This window comes from Sinocyclocheilus rhinocerous, unplaced genomic scaffold (assembly GCF_001515625.1).
Source record: "Sinocyclocheilus rhinocerous isolate Xijiao unplaced genomic scaffold, SAMN03320098_v1.1 scaffold1306, whole genome shotgun sequence".
Classification (NCBI taxonomy): Eukaryota; Metazoa; Chordata; class Actinopteri; order Cypriniformes; family Cyprinidae; genus Sinocyclocheilus; species Sinocyclocheilus rhinocerous.
Genome location: NW_015630031.1, coordinates 227,309 through 249,011, shown reverse-complemented (window position 1 = coordinate 249,011; position 21,703 = coordinate 227,309). Strand labels below are relative to the sequence as shown.

The following is a 21,703-nucleotide window of genomic DNA, read 5'->3' as shown; positions in this document are numbered from 1 at the left end:
TACCTTATTCTAATTAATAAGATTTATCTACCATGCAACTGTTAATTTGCCTATTTAAAATTCTGCTCATTTAAAATAATGTGAAGGTTTAAAATAATCCCCTTGGAGGTCCCTCTCCAGTGCACTCTTCATTAAGTCATCCAGCATCCCAAAGGCTCAACTTCATTTGTCTGTCTGAGCCAAGCACTGAGACATGAAAGATCACTGAACCACAATGTATGTGCAACGGCTTGTGAAAAGCTAAATGGCCTCCCATTGGCTTCAGTGGGCCAGTCAGGCTGCAGGTTTCTGCTGAGGTCACACAGTGAGGCAGCTTTGATATGGTGCCGCAACAGATGTCAGTAACATTAAGGCAGACGGTTAGGAGAGAGTAGGCTTGATGCTGGGTTCCACATGAAAGGACTTTAGGTCTCAATTAATGATATGGATACATATGCAGTTTAGGTTAGTGGGCTAATATGGTCATACTTCCTGGTTCTAGTAAGAACTCTAGCAGTCATGCTTTCTTGGAAGGTGCTCGTGTAATCACACTTTTTGGTAACACTTTATTTTAATGGTCCATTTTGAACATTCTGTTGACAATAAATAACTTTGCACCTACATATCTACTAATTCTCCTTAGAGTAGCATATTAGTAGACTGTCTGCTTGAAATCTGCTAGCTCTTTATTGTGATGGCCTCCCAACAGGCATTCTACTTACTATAAGTAACTTTGCAAGTACATGTCAACTTAACCTTACCATGCAGTCTTCAAATACTCTAACATTCTAATGAGAGTTAGTAGACATGCTATACAAAAACAGGCCTTTATGCCATTTGTTACTGCAAACTGGTATTTCTTACATTATTTTAATTTAATCATCAAAACCATGAACACTGGTTTATAGCACAAATAGATTGTTTTGACCGTTTACTGCACTATTCTTCTTCTAGTTATTTACCTATGCAGCAAATAAATCAGAAGTCTTGCACATTCACAGAAAATAGCCTACTTCTGCATTGCAAAATAAGTTGGAAAGTGCAAAATTTTTTCAGCGGCGTTTGCTCCAGAAGTGTTTTTCCCATTCATTTTTCTCATGGGAATTTTAAAAAAAAGTCTTCATTAGGAGTTTTAAGCCATGAACCAAACCAACCAGCTATGAGGAGAATCACAACATAATAAACTTTGAACTTTGATTTGAATCAGACGAAAAGACAATATTGCTTATATAGTAGTTTGAGAGGTGACTGAGGTTGCATCTGAAATTTCATGCTCCCCTACTACATATACCAGGCAAAAAAAACAACCAAAAAAACCCTGTATGTGAAAAGAGTAGTATGTCCGAATTCACATTATTCATTAAACAATAGGCAAAAAGTACCCAAATGACTTACTACTTCCGGGAAGATTCTGAAGTGCATCTGATGAACATTTTACAACACGGGAGTGAATTTGTAAATGACGGTAAAGCGACACAACTGATGCTGGTAGGTCACATGTCAATGACAACATGACAAATGTAGTATGTCCGGATTACATTCATACTACACACATTCACGTACTTTTTAATGGTCGCAAGTAATTACTCATTCAAGTACCTACTCAGAGAGTATGCTATTTTGGATGTAGCCAGACTATATTATGTCATTTTTATTATGAGATATTACATCACACATCACACGTTCTTGGGAGTGGATGGGCGCTAAAGTGTTCAAACAATGCAGATTGATGGCTTTAACAAAAGCATATACCATGAATTAACAACCTCTGAGACCAACTTCATAGTAGGTCTGTCTTTAAAAGTTTATAAGTTCAACATCAATTCCACTATATGGAGAAAATGAATGGCACGTTTACTTAAAGAATCCAACTGTTACACTATAAATTACAAACAGCAGCTTCTTACTGCTTAGGCTTTGTTCAACAGAGAAGTCCATTCAATGAATGTACTATAAGTTATGTAACAGAAGCCCTGAGGAACTAGCCATTACTATACTCTGCTCAAACTACTATTGACAGAGTCTGTGCCATGTCTGAATTTGCACTTCATTTATGCATCAGCCTTTGGCATTTCTTGTTTTTACGAGGACAGGAGTGCTTTTTTTATCCTTGTATATGACATGATATGTAACTGATTGGCTTGAATGATCTAATATGCAGCCCAAAGCTGTTTTCATTTTTGATTAAGATCTTAGAGGGAATTAATACAATGGATTGAGAGAGAGGTGGGGGGGCCATTTTAATTTCACATTGAGAGGAAACACTGTGCCCACTGTCCTCTTTAATTACATGCATACTTAGGCTGTCCATGAAGAGAGTTTGGAGAGTAACGATAGTAATAACTGTTATGGTGGATTAACAGGTCTAAATATTATAGATGAAAGCTGATTGTGGTTACTCGATTTCAGATAGAGCTAAAATGGTTTCATTTTGGATTGGGATTTGACAGATCTACTGTACTGTATGCGCAGTACCTGAGATTTGCTTTATACCTATTGACATATGGAATCTGTGTCACCATGCTAATGTAATTAGGGTTCAGAGGAGACTCTAATCCATGGTGCAAGAGGCAGCTTCAGAAATCCCCACAATAGATCATGATAGCAAGCTAATTGCATGGTCAGTGAACAAAGGGTGAAATATTTACACAATGTTAGCATCCTCAGTTAAATTAATCTATTTTCAGATCTTGCATAAGTGCAGATGACAACAAATTAAGACTAAACACAAGAAAATCTTGATAACAATTTTTTTTATTACAACGGTTTCAATTTTCCATTATTGATAAATGGTTTGTGGCATTATAACATGGTTGCTGAGGTTTATTCCTTTTACAAAACCCAAGAAAAAAAAATTTGATCTACAGCTGAAAGCGATCACATTGAATTTACATTTTGAAAGGTGATAACCGCCATACAACAAGACAACCAAGACAGGGTGCGACACAAAGCAACCCCGAAACCACATCAATAAAAAGGGCACAATCAATTAAAATACAACACCTGGTCCTTAAAAGTGTTTTCACATCTAGACTGAATTAGCTTTTTTTCCTCTTCTTCTTTCTTGCCAATAAAAAAAGCATTTCACTGAAGCAGCACTAACAAGAATGTGTTAATCATTACTGACATAAAAACCAAAGATTGTGCAGTGTATCCTAAAATTAGAAAAAAAATACGATGCCATAACTCTGCGAGCTGGTCACTTGTCAACACAAAGCCACGCCTCAGTCGGATGATGAAAATTTGGGAATATCCGCTAGGCCACGCCCCCTTGTCCTATGGCAACAGTCGAAACCAATGCAAAACAGCCCACCAGATGAATCCATGCCACATGCTCCTGGAATTAGAGCATTCTGTTCTTCTCATCGCTGGACTGGACAAGGGAGGCGGTCCGGATGCATCTAGGTGTTGCTAGAGGGGTCGGCTCATCCCATCTGACAGTGATGCAGCTTTAGATTCTTTCTTTTTTTTCTGTTTCATATTTTCTTTTTTGACATTTTGGTTACAAAGTTATACTGCTAAAAGAAGTGAATGAAAAGAAGGCAATGCAGGGAAGGGAGTGTGCACAGTGCATGATGGCAGCTTGTGTCTTCACGAGGCCGCCTGCTTCTCCTGGTCAATGGCTGCGGACAAAGAAGAAAGAATAGAATTCACTCCGATTCTGTGTAAATGTCATTTGATAGCATTCTAGGAGAAAATTACACATTTTGACCTAAGGCCACAGATACCACAGCTTACTGTAGTTATGTAATACCAGCCAGAAAAAAAGTACAGTTTTGTGCTGTAGTTCTTACTTTCTTTCGATGGCAGTGGGTTTTTCTCCTGAGTCTCAGTCTTCTTCAGTTTGCTTTTGTCAAAGCTGGTGACCTCATCAAGGTTTGGTTTGTCAGACATGATTGGTTGTCTGCTCAAGGAACAAAAGAGAATACAAATGTAACTTCGTTTCCACGAAGTGCAAGGTTGCTTCTCTAAAACACCAGAGGCAATGAAGCTGTAGAAATCTATTGTTCATTTTGAGGAGATTTGCATCACATCCCGCTGATGTTCCTGACACTGCCACACAGAACTGAACAAAACCGCACCCTTTCTGAATGGCGTCTGAGGCAGCAAAAATTTAATATTTACATAACAATAGCAGTTCCCACGCTGAGGTTACAATATGAATGATTAAATGCTACAGGAATTATGTTTTATTGATTTATTTTTTCTAAGGTTAAAATCCTACATACTTTTGCTCTTGATTCCATTTCTTTCGTGTGTACGGTCAGGAAAAGCATTCAGACTGTCTTTAGCAAAATGTGATTGCGTTCAGAAAAACCACCGCCCTGTACTGCTTTATCACCCACAGCACACAATGCTGCCGTTTCTTTCGACGCCCTCTTCACCAATCACACGTTATAACGCATTAGCCAACTGTGCTTTTGATACAAGGCAGCAAATGTGCCAAATTACATAATGAGTCACATCCTTATTAATGCATTTGCAGCACAAAGAGGCTTAACAAAGGAAAATAGGTTAACCGCCTTGATCGCCTAAAGGTATCGACTTTAAAGCAACATTTGCATATTCGTTCTTACTATTTGTAACATTCTGGAGATTTTGAATACACCGCGTTTTCAAATACAAAGACATATGCTTTGTTTTCCACAATTATTTGGAAAAGAAAAGATTTCACGTTCAATAAAAATAGTGATATGTCGGGTTTGCATTATTGCCAATCGTTAACACGGTACCAATAGCATTGTTTCATATGCGTAGCTCTAAAACACATACCTTTGTAGACGGATTAGAGTTTGTAGTCTTTAGCTGAATTACGTTGCAGTACTGTGGCGCGCCAATGCGCAAGCATGAAATATATAGAGGGAGATATGCTAATCAAACGCTGACGTCACTTCTCCGTTCTCTTGGAGGACAGAACAGGGTTCAGGTAATAGGAATTTAATATTATCCAAATTATTCGTTTTAATCAGAGACACTCACAAACCGAAAGACAGAAGTGATATGGGTTATGACAACGAGATCAATTCATCTTTTTGTTTCTTTATTTCTTTTTTGAGTTTTACGTTGAAATGATTTGATTTTGATTTGTGCCAAGACACCATCTGGTGGACATGACTGTAACTTTTCATTTCAAGCACAAACTTTATTTATTTACTTATTTATTTATTTAGCAGAGAGCAACATAACAGCTCGCGTTAGATATGTGTATACGTGTTTTTTTTTAATAAATAAAAAGGTAACGTTAGTTGCTTAAAATTTAAATTATGCATTTAGCAGACGCTTTTATCCAAAGCGACTTACAGTGCATTCAGGCTACACATTTTTTATGAGAATGTGTGTTCCCTTGGAATTGAATCCACGACCATTGCGCTGTTAATGCAATGCTCTACCACTGAGCCACAGGAACATTAACGTAAGAACATAACATAAGAAGCTTAACATCTACAAATGATAAATTAAACCATATTAAGAGTGAAATAAATTCCATATTCAATGTAAACATTAAGTCACTTTTTCTCCGCCGTTTGTACCTACTTATTGTCACAATATTTTATATTTCGCAATAACTTCTGGGAGACTTTTATGTGCCGATGCTGGGTGCTTTTAGTTTGGTATTGACCCGGAAGTATTTTTGAACCCATGTGCGTCCATGTATTTAGAATTTGTCACGTGCAGAACGATGGATTTGTGATGTTTAATGGATCATTTGTAATATAACATCCCAGAAAACATGAAGTTTGCATACAAGGTATTACAGACACTATTTTACTATTGATGTTCTTCTCGTGAATAATTGTATTGCTTTGTTATTAGACATTTGTGTGATACTTTGCCTGCATGGTTATTTTGACGAGAAATATTTTTAAACAAACATAAATAAAGCAGAATGTTTGTCTTAAATCAGACTGTATGTCTGACAGTGAAAATTTTAATTCAAAGTGTTCGCGTTTTCTTCTAGTTTTCCAACTTATTAGGGGCATTTTATCGCCATGGGAACCTGTGTTTCTCTAAAGATGGAAATTCTGTCATCAGTCCTGTTGGCAACCGCATCTCCGTCTTTGATTTGAAAAAGTGAGTATCAGTCCTTTTCATAATAACACTGATTTCATTGCCAGACTAACTGCGTTTGTAAGCTGAAAATGCTATCTCATTAGCGAGTGAAAGTTATACTGTTTTCAACTGAGGAAATTTTGTATTTTGTATTTCTTCAGTAACAAATCAGAAACCTTACCAGTGTCCACCACAAAGAACATCAGCTGTTTGGGAATCTCTCCAGATGGGAATCTTGCCATACTTATTGATGAAGGTATGGAAAAGTCCATCATTTTTCCTGTCATAATCATAAGCAGTATTAAAAACGTGAAGACACCTTTGAAAATAATTCCATCTAATTTAAACCCAAAAGTTAACAGTGTAAGGATTATATCACAAAAAAAACAAAGAAATAATAATCATTCTGTAAGTGGAATAATGATTTATTACGAGTTCTCACCAACAGTAACATTTCAAGCTATATGGCTCTTCATTAGACAATACAAATATTCAAAAGTAGGCCCATAAACAGGTCTTTTTATGTGATTTTTTTTGTTGTTGAGCTCCCTCATTAAGCTTTTTGCCTGCTGGATGTGCACACTTTTTGTTTGATTTTTGCTAATGAAGTTACAGTTGTTTCTGTTACAGTTACAGTTTCCGCACCTTTTCTGTTAGCAAATTTGTGACACTTGCCATCTAAAATTATTTATACAGAAGGTCAGATTTCCTTGCTTCCAGTGAAGCACGCTTTGCTGTATTAAGATGACACTATTTCCTTCTGTATAGCTGCTTTATAGCTGAATAGAATTTTGCAACATCGACACTTCAGTTAATGAACTGAATCAAATTAACACTAAACTGAAAAATGACTATTGTTTTTTAGAGCTGCTTTGCAGCAGAATCTGAATTGTTTCCATAGCTGAGTTTCCAAAATTGATACTGCTGTTTTCCTGTTTATCACTGCGAAGCTGCTGCTTTGAATCAGTCTGTATTGTATACAGCATATATAAATAAAGATGACTTGACTTTAAACTTTGGAATATGCTGGATAGCATGGATCCTCAGTTTTTTCACAAAACTGCAGCTGTGAAATGCTGCTCAAGTAAATGCTACTTGATGGAAAAGGGATATTTTGAATTTAATGCTAATATTTTAATTAAGTTTCAATGCAATATGTTATGCTAATGATATCATCTGTAAAGGAAAAAACAATGTAATGAATGAGAACATATAAGCATTTTAAAAGTGTAGTTTTAAACCTCACTGTTTAAGTTGGGGAAAAAATATGGTTTTACAGGTTGTTGGTTAGTTTTTTGCTGAGAGAGTTTTGTGTTTAACACCGTTTGAGTAATGTGTTTCAGATGGAGCGGCTGTACTGGTCAGCTTGGTCACTCGGGCAGTACTTCACCATCATCACTTCCACAGTCCTGTGCACAGTGTGTCCTTCTCCCCTGATGGAAAGTTAGTTATTACACACAGCACTTATTCACTTTATAATTTGATTTTATGCATGAACAGCTCTTAGTTATTACATTTTCCCTGGTCGTGTTCCTTCGTTTTTTTAAAGGAAGTTTGTGATAACAAAGGAAAATGTGGCTCTAATGTATCATGCACCTGGAAGAAACCGAGAGTTTAATGCATTTGCATTAGACAAGAGTTATTATGGACCATTTGATGAGACAACATGTATCGACTGGACAGATGATTCCAAGTACGTAACAGCTTTTTTTCTGTATCCTTAAATGTATGAATGCTGCTGCAAAAAGCATTCACTTTTTATTGTGCATTTTATACTTTCTTACTTTATACTATTCTTAAAGGAATAGTTCAGTTCAAAATGTATTCACCCTCAGGCCATCCAAGATGTAGACGAGTTCTTCATGGGAATGGATTTGGAGAAATTTAGCATTACATCATTTGCTCACCAGTGGATCCTTTGCAGTGAATGGGTGCCGTCAGAATGAGAGTCCAACGAGCTAATAAAAACATCACAATAATCCACATAACTGTAGACCGTTGCTTCTGGCCAAAATACAAGTCCTTAATCTGTAATAACATTCATTATTGAAAAAGTCCATCCAGTGTTGTCGTCTCATATCAAAATCCACCCACATATTTGTTTAGACCTGTTTTGGTTTGTAAACACTGCTTGATTTGTGCATATTTCTCTCCTGATTCAGATGAGACTGGAGAAAGTAATTTTTTACTTTCACTGGAGAAAGTAATTTTATGAATAGAGGACTTCTTATTGGAAACAATGGTTTAAAGTTAAAATGTCTTAATGATGGATTTGTTTCTTACAAATGCGTAACATTTCACTTCACAAGATGTTAATTTATTGACTGGAGTCATGTTGATTGCTTGTGGATTATTTTGATGTTTTTATCATCCGTTTGAAGTTGAACTCTCATTCATTCTGATAAGCTTAACTGTTCATTTTAGGGATCCTTATAGAGCATTTATAAATATTTGTTTAGTGCATTAACATGAATGTTTATGAGATCTGGTTAATTTTTAGATGCTGGTTTCCCACATGACGCTCTAGCCCTGAGTTTTTTTATGAATTACCTTGTGTGTTTGTAATGTAACGAACTGCAAACAGTGCAGGTGGGAATAACTGAATTTTACCACTATGTGACAGATTAAACTCTCACTCTCCTTTGCTAATAACTAGGTGCTTTGCTGTTGGTAGTAAGGACATGACTACCTGGATCTTTGGAGCAGAGAGATGGGCGAATCTAATCTACTACTCGCTTGGTGGCCATAAGGACATCATAGTGGGCTGTTTCTTTGAGAAGGACAGCTTAGATGTACGTATGTAAAAAAAAATGTCTGCTGCATTTGTGTAGCACAGGGGTGAATGTAAAGTTTGTTTTTGCATTGCTGTAATGACCTGTGCTCACATATGCCACATATAAACTGTTTCATTTGTTTTCACAGATGTACACAGTGAGCCAAGAGGGCACTTTGTGTGTATGGGAAAGTGACACTGAGCTCGAGGGCTTACGGAATGGCCCAAAATACTCTGAGAGAAAGAAGATGGAGGAGGAGAAAAAAAAGAGAGAAGAAGGGGAAGGAAACAAAGATGATGATGATGTTGAGGAAATTATAAGGGAGGATGGAGAGACCAGAGGAGATGTGATTAAAGGAAGAACAGATACACCCAAACAAGTGGAAGGCATCAAAAATGTCCGTTATTCACAGAGGAGCAAGTGAGTCTTTTCCCCCTCTAAAACTATCCTTATTTCTTCCATCTGTGGGTCTAATCTTAAGACGTATTCACACCATAATCACTGTTTTGATAATGAAACATGGCAAATGCTCTCATGTCTAATAACATTTTAAAACTGTCTTTTATTGCAGACACTATTTTAACAAGGCGGGTGATTTCAACAAGTTGACAGCTGCAGCTTTCCACAAGAAAACACACATCCTTGTGACAGGTTTTGCATCTGGAGCATTCCACCTGCATGAGCTGCCAGAATTTGACCTCATTCACTCACTCAGGTTTGTCATATATTTCCAGTGAATCTTGTATTTGCCAAAAATCTCCAGCAGGGCTGGGGAGTCAAGTGCTATTTTTCGTGAATCAGACTGCACTGTTCACAGTGTATTCTATTGTGTGCAGCCCACCAGGACAATTCCACAAAAATATGTTTTATATAGAGTGAAAGGGGAGTTTTAAGAAATGAAGTTTGCTACATTTTTGCCTATCCCTATCAACCAGAGTATTGTGTATTTTAATGTATCTTCAGTCTTAGTCACAGGTGTTTGTGACTACTGATTATTGAATTGTAATGTAGCATAATATCACATCTAGTATTTCAGATCAGAGGATTTCTACCATTGCTATGAATCCAACTGGTGACTGGATTGGCTTTGGCTGTTCAGGTATTGCTCTCAATCAGTTTGTTCATCAGAGCACAACAGTGTGTTGTCCTTTACTGTAATGCCTTGTTTGTGTCCCGTGTTAAAGGTCTGGGCCAGCTGCTGGTCTGGGAATGGCAGAGTGAGTCCTACGTGTTCAAACAGCAGGGACACTTCAACAACATGAATTCTTTGGCTTATTCACCTGATGGTCAGTATCTTGTTACTGGAGGAGATGATGGGAAGGTAAGTCTTCTACCACTAGGTTTTTGTCGAGGGAATAAATAAGAGAGATACAGTTAAACTGTTGCTTTCCAGGTTAAAGTGTGGAACACCAACAGTGGCCTCTGTTTTGTGACGTTCACTGAACACTCCAGCAGTGTCACCAATGTTGCCTTCACCTCCAGTGGCTTTGTGGTGGTCAGCGCCTCACTAGATGGCACTGTTAGAGCATTTGACCTACACAGGTATCAGCTGGTATCCATTTCCAACTGTATTCACTATTGCACAATACTTCATGCTTTGGTTTCCTCTGTGACGTTTATGAATTTAGCCCTTATTTTCATATTCTTTTGTGCTTCTCTTATGGCATGTTATTATAGGGATAGTTCATTCAAAAATGTAAATTCTGTCATTAATTACTCACCTTCATGTCATTTCAAACCCATTTGACCTTCACTCATCTTCGGAACACAAATTAAGATATTTTTGATGAAATCCGAGAGCTTTCATGCGTGGTACTGTCGTGAACAGACCGTTTCATCAAAAATATTTTAATTTCTGTTCTGAAGATGAACAAGGTCTTACGGGTTTGAAATGGCATGAGTAATTAATGACAGAATTAAAACTTTTGGTGGAACTATCTCTTTAATATAATATAAATGCGTAAATATAAATGTGATTATTTAATTAATTACTAAATACATTTTATTTTCAGGTTTGGTTTTGGTCTAAATGAAAACAAAAAAGTTTGCTTGTTTTTGTTATTGATCCTATGTTCAGAACATGAGTGTTGAATTCATTGATTGTGAGTCAAAAAATAGACTGCTCAATTATTTGCAGATTTCTCCAATTTATAGCTCTCTGTACTTGTCACTTACTTGTAGTAAGGGTATCGCTCAGTGACGCGGGAAGTAGGGGTGCTGAGGGGGCTGCAGCATCTCCTGTTTTCACATGGTTGCAAATGCAACGCCAAGTTTGTTCATCTCAATTTATTCAGTTTTAGCATTTAATAATTTATTTGTAAGTGGGCTATAATAAACCCATGTTTATCTTTATAAACATGATTAATTTTACTTGTGATGTTTTCTATATGGGATGATTAGCCTAATCCTCATGAACACGTGACGCTGGTGCGTGGTATCAGACATGAACTATACTATACCCCCCCCCTTCACCCAGCAAGGACACACACAGCACCCCCAACCGAAAACATCTTCCCGTGCCTCTGGTATCGCTTGTAGAAATATAGCTTGCAGAGAATGTTTCCTAGTATGCACATTCTGCACTGCTGAATACTCCGTTTTCTCTTTATTCTTACTCTCTGTTCTCATTCTGTTTTCTCAGGTACCGGAACTTCCGTACCATGACGTCTCCACGACCGGCTCAGTTCTCCTCTCTGGCAGTGGACAGTAGTGGGGAGTTGGTGTGTGCAGGTTCTCAAGACTCTTTTGAGATCTTCCTATGGTCCATGCAGACTGGAAGACTGCTAGAGGTCAGATACCACCGAATTAGTGTGCTTGTTTCTGATCATGTGATAAGTGCAGTGTGTAATATTCTTTTTTTTTTGTATATAATTATCAATATGTCAGTAAACAGTATGGATTGTTGTAAATGGTTGAATACTAGAAATGAAACTTAAAGTTAGGCTTAAGATTTGCTTTTTGTCCCAGTGGGTCTATCATTTTCCATTTCAGCCAAGAATAATAATTTCAGTGCAAACATCATTTGATATGTAATTGGGTTCTTTGTAACTCTTTACTGCTGGAGCAGGTGCTCAGTGGTCATGAGGGTCCTGTCAGCAGCTTGTGCTTCAGTCCAGTCCAGTCTGTGCTTGCCAGTGTGTCATGGGACAAAACAGTCCGGTTGTGGGACATGCTGGACAGCTGGGAGACCAAAGAGACCTTGCGGCTCACCTCTGATGGCAAGTTCACAAAGTGACCGTTTATGTAAAACTGTTTAGAGAGAAATAGAGCAGGTGGTTTGGAAAGAAAAGGATGTGTTATTTAAAGATGTCTGGCACCTGTCTTTATTCAGGACTCGCTGTAACGTATCGTCCTGATGGCCAGGAGTTGGCAGTTGCCTCTCTGGATGGTGAGATCACATTCTGGAACCCTCAGACTGGAGGACAGGCTGGCTCTATCGCTGGCCGCCATGACCTGCAGATGGGCCGTAAAGAAACAGAAAAGATCACTGCTAAACAGTCTGCCAAGGGAAAGTAAGTCACAGATAGCTACAAATAAAAAAAAAGATAAATAAATACATTTTATATATATATCATTCAAAAATCTTTTGCTGTAGTTTGTCAGTAGGAAATATCAGTTAACATTTTCCAAACATTCATTTTGCCATTAATTGTAATAATCCAGTAAGACTTTAGTTTGCACAAGGAGTCTGACAACAGCCAGTGCTCCACACAGAGATCTGATCTGAAGAAACAGAACAAATGGAGACAGACTAAATCCAGAAGAACTGTGGCAACGTCTCCAAGATGCTTCAAGAAACCTACCTGCAAAGCTACCTGAAAAACAATGTGCAAGTGCACCGAGGGCAAAAGCTGCTTTAAACACAAAGGATGGTCACACCAAATCTTGATTTAATTTCGTTAATATAAGTATAAAATCTATTTATGACATTATTTTTGACAGCATCCACATTTTACAGCATTTTTACACAAGTGCCTAAAACTTTTAGCAGTACTGTAACTTCGCAGGTAGGTTTCTTGAAGCATCCAGAGAACTTCAGTTTTAATATTAGGCCTGTAGTAATATTGTTGACGTGTATATATATATATATATATATATATATATATATATATATATATATATATATATATATATATATATATATATATATATATATATATATATATATATATATATATATATATATATATATATATATATATATATATATATATAAAGCAAGTACTGAAGTAAAGTATTGTTGCTAGAATGATTTTATCCACTGTAATGGATTTATGATAATAAACAGATTTTTAAAAGTTTTTTAAATGCTTTTTTTATGCATTTTATGCCCTTATTTATATGTATGTGGTGAAATTTTTGTGCCTAATTATTAGCTTATGTGGCAAGTAGCCGTGTAGTAAGTGGGATAATGTACAGTACATAAACTCTTATCTGTTATTTTGTAAAACAACTGGCTGGATTTACATTACCCCCAGTAAACCTAATTTACCCTGCTGAACCTAGATGTGTGAGAAACGACATTAATCACTTATTTCCTCTAATTGATTTGCAGGTCCTTCACCTCCTTGTGCTACTCAGCAGATGGTGAATCAATCCTTGCAGGTGGGCAGTCAAAGTGTGTGTGCATTTATAACATCAAGGAACATGTTCTGATGAAGAAGTTTGAGATCTCCTGTAATCTCTCTCTGGACGCTATGGAGGTACACACACTTATTAAGCAAACGTACTTGTTTGTATTCACTGCATATAGAGACATTAAAAAGTATGACACAAAACTTCCCATTTTGATAATGGTAAAAGGATTTCTTAATAGCATATTGTATTCTAATAATTTACTTATTAAATGGGTTGTGAACTGATCTTGACATATAAAAGGTGCTAAAAAATTCTAGAAATGTACTGTACGTTTCAGAACTCAAAACATCCTCATTAGTCCAAAAACTGCTCTTACTGAAATCAAGCTCCCAAAATGACTTATTTTCTACTTTGAGTTTTTATTGCAAAATAGAGGTAACACAAATCAACACCTACTACTACTTCATCGCCTCTTTGACCCACCTGTTGACGCTTTAGTGAATTGACAGGCATGAGAAATGCCACATGATCACTTGACTAAAGCTAATATTACTTTTCAAATGATCCTAATGTTAGGAATGTGTCTCTTTATTTTTAAACTATGTAAAGCATTATTTGGTCATTTCATTGTGGATTATTTGGTATTTGGCAGGTGTGGCAAAAAGCTATGTTCAGGCCCTGGATGTTAGTATTTGTGTAGAAATTGAGTTGTAGTGGCGAGATCATTGCTTTCATGTATACTCAATAGTCATGACTGTGATCAGTTGCGGTTCTACAGACCTGCAACCTTTGATGCAATAAAAGTAGATCTAAACATAATGCTGTAATCAACATTTTTCATGATTAGTTTATCTTGGCAGCTCTAATAGTGTAACATGGTACAAGTTCCACATACTTATTTCATATGTAGAGATTTAAGCCAGTCACATCAGTGGGTGTTAACATTGAAGTCTTAAAGGGATAGTTCACCCAAAAATGAAAATTCTGTCATTAATTACTCACCCTCATGTCGTTCCAAACTTGTAAGACCTCCATTCATCTTCGGAACACAAATTAAGATATGTTTGATGCATTCCGAGAGCTCTCTGACCCTCCCATAGACACAGGGCTCTACAGTGCGACCGCATTTGCGACTGAAAACTACTGGATAAACACATCTAAATTAACATATTTAAAAACAATTTTTTTTTTTGCTGAGATTTGATGCAGTGACACAATTTTGCAACGTGATTACGCAATGACGTCACCGCGCAATGACATCGCGTCATTTAGCAACTTTTAGCAACAAATCATCCTTCCTTTAGCAACTTCCCCTGAAAATTAGTTGGCAACACTGCGTACATACGTTGCATACGCTTACGTATGTGATACTCTCCAAAATGGTGCTATAGGGTGGCGCGGAGGAGACTAATTGTTGAATAAAGTCGTTATTTTTGTTTTCTTTGTGCACAAAAAGTAATCTCGTAGCTATATAACAATACGGTTGAACCACTGATGTCACATGGACTATTTTACCGATGTCCTTGCTACGTTTCTGAGCCTTGATCGTGTAAGGACCCTTGCTGTCTATGGGAGGGTCAGAGAGCTCTCGGAATGCATCAAAAATATCTTTAATTTGTGTTCCGAAGATGAAAATCATACTAACATTGTACGTGCACCTAAGAAAACATAAAATAGAAAAATGCAGTTCACGACTCCTTTGAAATTTATTTTTTTATTTTTTTGTAAGCATGCAATATTCATTGAATTAGCATTTCATAATTCTTGTACTCTAGCTTATGAAGTAATTCTGCCATGTTCTTCTTTTTTCAGGAGTTCCTCGACAGGCGTAAGATGACAGAGTTTGGTAGTCTCTCTTTAGTGGATGAAGGCACAGGGGATGGAGATGGAGTGGAGCTCAGTCTTCCTGGAGTCAAGAGAGGTGAGTCCACATAGTAAACCTGCCAGTCAGTGTAGCTGAGCATTTTGTTTTTAAGTGCTTTGAATGTATTATTGCATATATAATATATACTGGCTTTTGCATGCAGCTCTCATGCCTGTCTCTCTTCATCTGTCAGGTGATATGAGCTCCAGACGCTTTAAACCAGAGATCCGTGTTAGCTCTCTCTGCTTTTCTCCTACCGGTAGAGTTTTTGTCTTTACAGCACAACACACAGATAGAGATTTCAGTTGAATTAACTATTCAAAATCATGTTTATCCAGACTTCCTAATATTTTTATTAAATATGGAACGGAATGAGGATGTTTCTCCATTCAGGGCGCAGCTGGGCGGCAGCTTCCACCGAAGGGTTGCTGATCTACTCTCTTGACGCCTCACTGGTGTTTGACCCCTATGATCTAGACATGGATGTCACGCCGGCAAGCATACGGCAGCAGGTGAAGAAAAAAGAGTGGGCATCGGCCATTTTGCTGTCTTTTCGGCTAAATGAAATGCCACTCATAAGAGAGGTTCTGGAGGCGGTTCCTTATGACCAAAGTATGTTCCCTCCTAAAATGGTCAAATATATTCTTGTCGTATTGAAAATACATCATTTTGTTGTCATTCTTTTCCTATTATTGTTTGGCATTTCAGTTACAGTGGTATGTAGCTCACTGCCAGATGTGTATGTGGATAAACTTCTGAACTTTGTGGCCTCAACATTGGAAAAGTCCAACCACCTGCAGTTCTACCTCAGCTGGGCTCAGTGTCTGCTCACCCTACATGGACAAAAGCTCAAGAACCGGTAAGCAGCATTGCTCTTTTCACAATGACTCACACTGGTTTGAAGCTGTTGTGTTCTTAAGCTATATTTGCTCTCCTTAAATTGCCCATTTTTGCACTTAAATTGGCAATTTGGCACAAATAATATGCATAGAGACGGAATAAGCTGTTACATCACATTATCATCCCATTGTTTATAGGGTTTTGCAATGCTAATTGTCAATCATCTTTGACGATAGTGGTCCTGACAGAACAGCTGTTGTTTCCATGCAGAAAAGAAAGGAGAAATGTTTCATGTCCTATTTTGCAGTGTTTTATCTGTTGTTGGTGAGCTCTGTAAGACTGTTCATGTGTCTCATTTTCAGATCTGGAGCTGTATTGCCTACTGTACAGCAGCTGCTGAAGAGCATCCAAAGACACAGTGATGATCTGTCCAAACTGTAAGCTTGACAGAATTCTAAAAAGGAAACAATGGTAGTTTTTCTTTCTGGATTAATTTGAAATATAACTTTTGTTTTCTTTCTAGTTGCGACTGGAACATTTATAACATTCGTTACGCTGCTGCTCTGTCTAAACAGAGAGGGATGAAAAGAACAGCAGCAGAATCCCTCAGTGATGAAGAGGAGGAAGAGGAGGTGGCAATGGACTCCGGAGGTGATGAGGAGAATATAATGAATGAGTCTATAATAGTAGAAATCTGATCATGAACACTTCAACTTAAACATAACAGAGCCAGGTCAGGACTTGGACAAGCAGCAGTTATTGTGCAGGTTTATGTATTTTGTCAGTGTAAACATGGACGGACAGCACCTACAAACTTGTTAGAAATGACATGACACAGTTTAGATTTTAAATATAAAATATTAACATTGGCTCATCTGTTAATAAACGTGTTGTTTCTACTTGTACGATGAAAGATGTGGAAGCTTGTTTCTGCAAAGTAATAAAAAAAAGGTAATCGCAACTGTTTTCAAAATTCTGATGTTTTCCTTGCAATTCTGAATTTACATCTCACAATGCTGACTTTTTGTCTTGCAGATGCTAATTTACAATTGCAAGGGATAAAAGTCAAAATTGTGTTTAATCGTCGTGGAAATTAGCTTCTACAGAAAGCTGATTTTTGTCTTATTATAGAGAAAATGTTGATTTAAATACAGAAACAGTGTTCATGGAGTTTGTTTCATTGGCTTGTTTTCAAATAGAAATAGGCCGCCACAGCTTCTTTACATGCCTAATAATGCTGTCATTGTTTCTCAAAGGATATCTGTTATGATATATGTCCCATTTGGCAGCAGCAGCTGCATGGCAGACTGACCATAATATTTGCATAGAATTGTATGCACAGTATTGTTTCCATAATGTATGCTTTAAATTTGCTGTGCAACAGGATGGTGCTTGAAACATCAATCATTTCCATAACCATCTCACATTCCTGAGGATTACTGAGTCTCTACCAGTGGGTCTTTTTACATTAGTGGTCTATAAGGGCTGCACAAGAAGGGATGAGTGGGTTAAGTTGTCCCACTAGGCATAGAGAGATTAAACAGCTAACCCCAAAGCATACTGGGAGAAAGGATTCAATTAATAATCTTCATGATCTTGTGCATGGGCATTTCCCCACCAAGTATTAAACTTTACACCGTGAAAAATGCAGACAGCTGTATATGATTAGCCCTTTGTGAATATATGGTCACATGACAAATAGTCACCCTGTTAATCTACTATCTTACCCCATTCACTTATATCACAAAAATTAAACAGTGCATTTAATTCAAGATATAGTGAAATTAAGTAGTCAATTCAGAGTAGAACGTTTGAATCTGTACCAAAAATTGGATAGAGAATCTCTTTTGCCTACACAAAAGTGTATGAACTACTATCTATGATATCAAACTATCAGACTGTAAAGATGGTTTAGTATTTTATATTGAATGTTCAGTGACTTTTGAATGACTTCACAAGTCTCCTTAAAGGGATAGTTCACACAAAAATCTCACCCTCATGTTCTAAAGCCCATATGGAACACGAAATGTGAGCGTTTGAACAATGTCTTGGCAACCGGTTTCAATATTTTTAAACTGAATAAGGACTCGGGCTAAAAAAATTCAGGTTTCCAAAGCCATATTCTATGAGGAATACTTACTGAAAACAACTTCTGTTCATGAGAGAAGTAGTGATTAAGTTGGAACTTTTTAGTGAATCGTTTGATCCACAAAACCAGCCTAAAATAAGAATATACATAAAAATAAAAATAAATTAAAATGAACAGCAATCGTTTAATCTTGGGGGAACAAAAACTTGCTCTAAAACTAAATGAAAACAAACAGCAATCACTTAATCTGTAATATACAATGGGGTCAAGCAGGCCATAAAGTATTGTAATCAATGAATGACTAAGCATTTGTGTTGAAGTCTATGAGAGTCACAAATTTGTGCTACAGAGCAAGAACCAATCATTTGCATTTGTTTTAATTTTCCATTTGGAACACTTGCTCCTATATAAAACAGATTGTTTCATGATATGGAGTCATACTGTACAATACTATAATACAAGCTTGGTCTTGGTTTATTGCCTTTGTGGTGTTATTTGTTTCACATACGTTGTGGCTTTGCAGGTATTAAAATGGTTCATAGTGAGGAAAGTTTGGATGAAATATTCCCCAAGTGCACGGACAAAGCTCTCTTTTGTATTGTGTGTGTAAAGAATGTAATTCATGAAATAGAGTTCATAGTAATGGTTATTACTTCAAAAATCGTATTATTAAAAAAGTGAACATTTTAAGCAAAATAATTTTCTTTTTATGATCTATCTTTTAAATCCTCACATTATAAAACACATTGAAAGTTTCAAGAGTTATGCATTCCATGTTCATCTAAAATGCCAAATCTTCTACAGTGGATTTATTAATAAGCAGAAAAATCCTGGGCTATAAAAGGATTTATTTAGGTGTACTCTAGCTTTAAATACAACTGTTTTGCTGTATTATATAAATCCCTCTATTTGCGCTTTCACTCAGAGGGTTTTCTAGCTACAAGATGAAAAACGGCCTCAAAGTCAGACACAGAGTTGTTCTCTCTGTCTTCTGCAGGCAGTATATTAAATTCCTGGATTGAGAGGCCTAAACCACTGAGAGCTTCTTCAATATTATCCCGACTCAGTCCAAGACAAGAAAAGAGCTGTTCATCCACCTTGTAGAAGCTCTCACCCAGAACACCTATCATGACCAAAAGTCCACCAGGACACAGAAGTTTGGTCAGCCCATGTAAAGAACGACAGTATGTTTGAAAGTCTTTACACGCTGCTTCCAGACACAGAGATGTTATGACACAGTCAGCTGGTTCCAGTGTGTGTGGATAAAATGGATTCTCCAACCGGACATCACATTTTAAAACTTTCTTGACTCGTTGCTTCAGTGTAGCCTCCAAATCAGACGGGCTGCCATAGTTCAAAGATTAATTGAAAGATAAATAATTTAGAACAAATTACAAGAAATGTTTTCTCTGTAAAGTTGAAGAAACACCCATTTATAAATATGACACTTTTACCAGGAGCTTGCATTTTAATTCAAAGTTTAGAATGTAACGTAATTTGCGCCTCACTCATTTCATTCTACCAGAGGAATGTATGATATATAATGGAAATGACACTGTTCTGAAAAAGGGGCAATTTTCCTTTGTCATACAATGCTACTAAGCAATTAAACTTGACAGTGTTTTTCTAAAGTCAACAAGGCCGATGTAAGCCCATTTCCGACACGAAAAAACGTAATTGCGACTTTTCGTAATTCTGAGAAACTTTTATATAAATATAAACAATAAATTATCTAAACTCTATATAATACAATAAGCAGAGAAATTGAAGCTGTAATATGTCAACTGTAATGTGTAAATGTGAGTAAAACTGTAAACTCAGAATTCCGAGGGGAGGAAAAAAAGTAAAAAAATGCAAGATGTAAATTTAGAATTCTGAAGGAAGACGTGAAAATGCGCAGTTACCCTTTTAAAATTTGTTTATTTTCTGTGGAAATAGTGTATTATGTGGAAATAGCCTAGTCTACTTTAAGAAACACCCAATATACAATATAGAAATATAATTACCTTTTCCCCTCCAGTTCACAAACGTACTGCAACATAGGTTTCCAATCTAAACTTCCCTCTTGATTTTTCAGCCATTTTTCAATTTCTCTACGATTGTTATTTGCAAAATCAGACAGCACAATCTCGTCATAATGTTCGCACGCACTCAAGACGCTGTGGATAGTTGGTCCACTGCCCACATCGATCAGCCGCTTGCCTTTATGTTCTCCTTTAAAACAAACATTTGTGTAAACAATTATTTAGGAAAAACAGAACATCTAGACCTAGCGATTCGATTGATAGGGATTGCTTACCCGCCGAGAAAACTCTGCTAAGGCATCTCAAAACGAAAGTAAGGAAATTCTTCTCGTCAGCGTGACCGCTAGGGCAGGAATAAAAATTCTTCACATAAGCTCGCGAGTCAAAATGCCCCTCATAGAACTCTCCTTCAGTGAAGGTCGTGAATTCACTCATAATTACAACACGTATTGTATGTTACGTATATAACTTAAAATAAACAACGACTGCTGTAGATACTGTAAGAGCAAACTAATACTGTCCTTACTAACAGCGAAGACGCAAATGTGGTTTCCAGACTTGCTCAACATAATCACGTGAATTCGAAATATACTGATATAAAGTTGCTAGCAGGCTAAGTCCACCGTTGTCCATCTTATCTCGAAGGAAACAATCGTTTCTTGAATTTAACTGGACAATATATAATGTCTGGCATGTTGACAGACTAAACATATTTTTCTTTTAATCCGCAGAAGTAGTTTTAAGACAGTGAAGTACACTAAAAGTGTAGAAACAGAAAATTCAGTGATGAAAATTTACTTGAAATCCTGGGGAAAGAACTGACATGCAAGATGGTGTGGTAATGAACATCACAGCATCACTCACTAACATTTACAACCCAGATGTAACTTGTGTAAGCACAACACATTCAACAATCAAAGCCACATACAAAGAAAACAAATGACTAAAGTTTAATACTGGCTACTTTTTATAAATCAAGTTTTTAAACTTCAAGTATTCATGGACACAAATCAAAGACAAATCAAGGAAGTACCATTCAAAGTACATTATACAAGTGCTTCTCACAAAACAGATTGGCTTTTTAAAATGCAAACGTATGCATTAAAGAAAACCACTAAATTGGCAACTGTATTATTAAATGTAGCAAATAATAATCAAAAAACTAATCCGTTTACATCGGTTCATAAATTCTTCATTGTCATGGAACTTGTGATATTTCATTACACAGACATCAAGTATGATAGAAAAATCAGGTGCCAACTATTTCCTTTCAAGTTCAGGTTAGATATTTAAACAGAAACCAGTTGCTGGAACTGAAAGGAAATACTTAGGTCAAATTAATTTTGTATTTTAACATCATCGCTTCCTTGAGCTGCACAGTAATGAAATTAACATGCACAATTTTAGAGATTAAATTACAGTGACTTGACCGAATACAAGACAAAACGGTGCTCTACAATTGATAACAAAACAGTATGTTTGTTCTAATATAGTTACGCAGACC

General features: G+C 36.7%; 2 protein-coding genes across 2 annotated transcripts; one reads left to right on the top strand and one right to left on the bottom strand.

Annotated features, from left to right (window-relative positions):
* The first annotated feature begins 5,592 nt into the window (after positions 1–5,592).
* On the top strand, positions 5,593–17,810 carry LOC107739811 (periodic tryptophan protein 2 homolog). Its single transcript, XM_016552015.1, has 21 exons — positions 5,593–5,728; positions 5,939–6,051; positions 6,192–6,286; positions 7,374–7,473; positions 7,580–7,723; positions 8,687–8,822; positions 8,953–9,224; positions 9,376–9,519; positions 9,833–9,903; positions 9,989–10,125; positions 10,198–10,346; positions 11,446–11,593; positions 11,872–12,022; positions 12,136–12,316; positions 13,360–13,507; positions 15,195–15,303; positions 15,440–15,505; positions 15,640–15,858; positions 15,955–16,105; positions 16,449–16,523; positions 16,610–17,810. Exons 1-21 carry the CDS (start codon positions 5,711–5,713, stop codon positions 16,782–16,784), a joined length of 2,802 nt encoding a protein of 933 aa, XP_016407501.1. The 5' UTR covers positions 5,593–5,710; the 3' UTR covers positions 16,785–17,810.
* Positions 17,811–18,983: 1,173 nt separating this feature from the next.
* On the bottom strand, positions 18,984–20,749 carry LOC107739813 (nicotinamide N-methyltransferase). Its single transcript, XM_016552021.1, has 3 exons — positions 20,475–20,749; positions 20,182–20,389; positions 18,984–19,519 (listed from the first exon to the last, which is right to left on the bottom strand). The coding sequence occupies exons 1-3, from the start codon at positions 20,632–20,634 to the stop codon at positions 19,093–19,095; spliced, it is 795 nt and encodes a 264-aa protein (XP_016407507.1). The 5' UTR covers positions 20,635–20,749; the 3' UTR covers positions 18,984–19,092.
* Between the last annotated feature and the right edge of the window lie 954 nt (positions 20,750–21,703).

Excerpts from the sequence above, each read along its gene's own strand:
- LOC107739811 (XM_016552015.1), top strand. Across the intron at positions 9,904-9,988 it reads GATTGGCTTTGGCTGTTCAG|GTCTGGGCCAGCTGCTGGTC; the intron begins GTATTGCTCTCA and ends CCCGTGTTAAAG. Across the intron at positions 15,506-15,639 it reads TCTCTGCTTTTCTCCTACCG|GGCGCAGCTGGGCGGCAGCT; the intron begins GTAGAGTTTTTG and ends TTCTCCATTCAG.
- LOC107739813 (XM_016552021.1), bottom strand. The coding sequence starts at position 20,634 with ATGAGTGAATTCACGACCTTCACTGAAGGAGAGTTCTATGAGGGGCAT. Across the intron at positions 20,390-20,474 it reads TAGCAGAGTTTTCTCGGCGG|GAGAACATAAAGGCAAGCGG; the intron begins GTAAGCAATCCC and ends TTTGTTTTAAAG. Across the intron at positions 19,520-20,181 it reads TGTGAACTGGAGGGGAAAAG|CCCGTCTGATTTGGAGGCTA; the intron begins GTAATTATATTT and ends GAACTATGGCAG.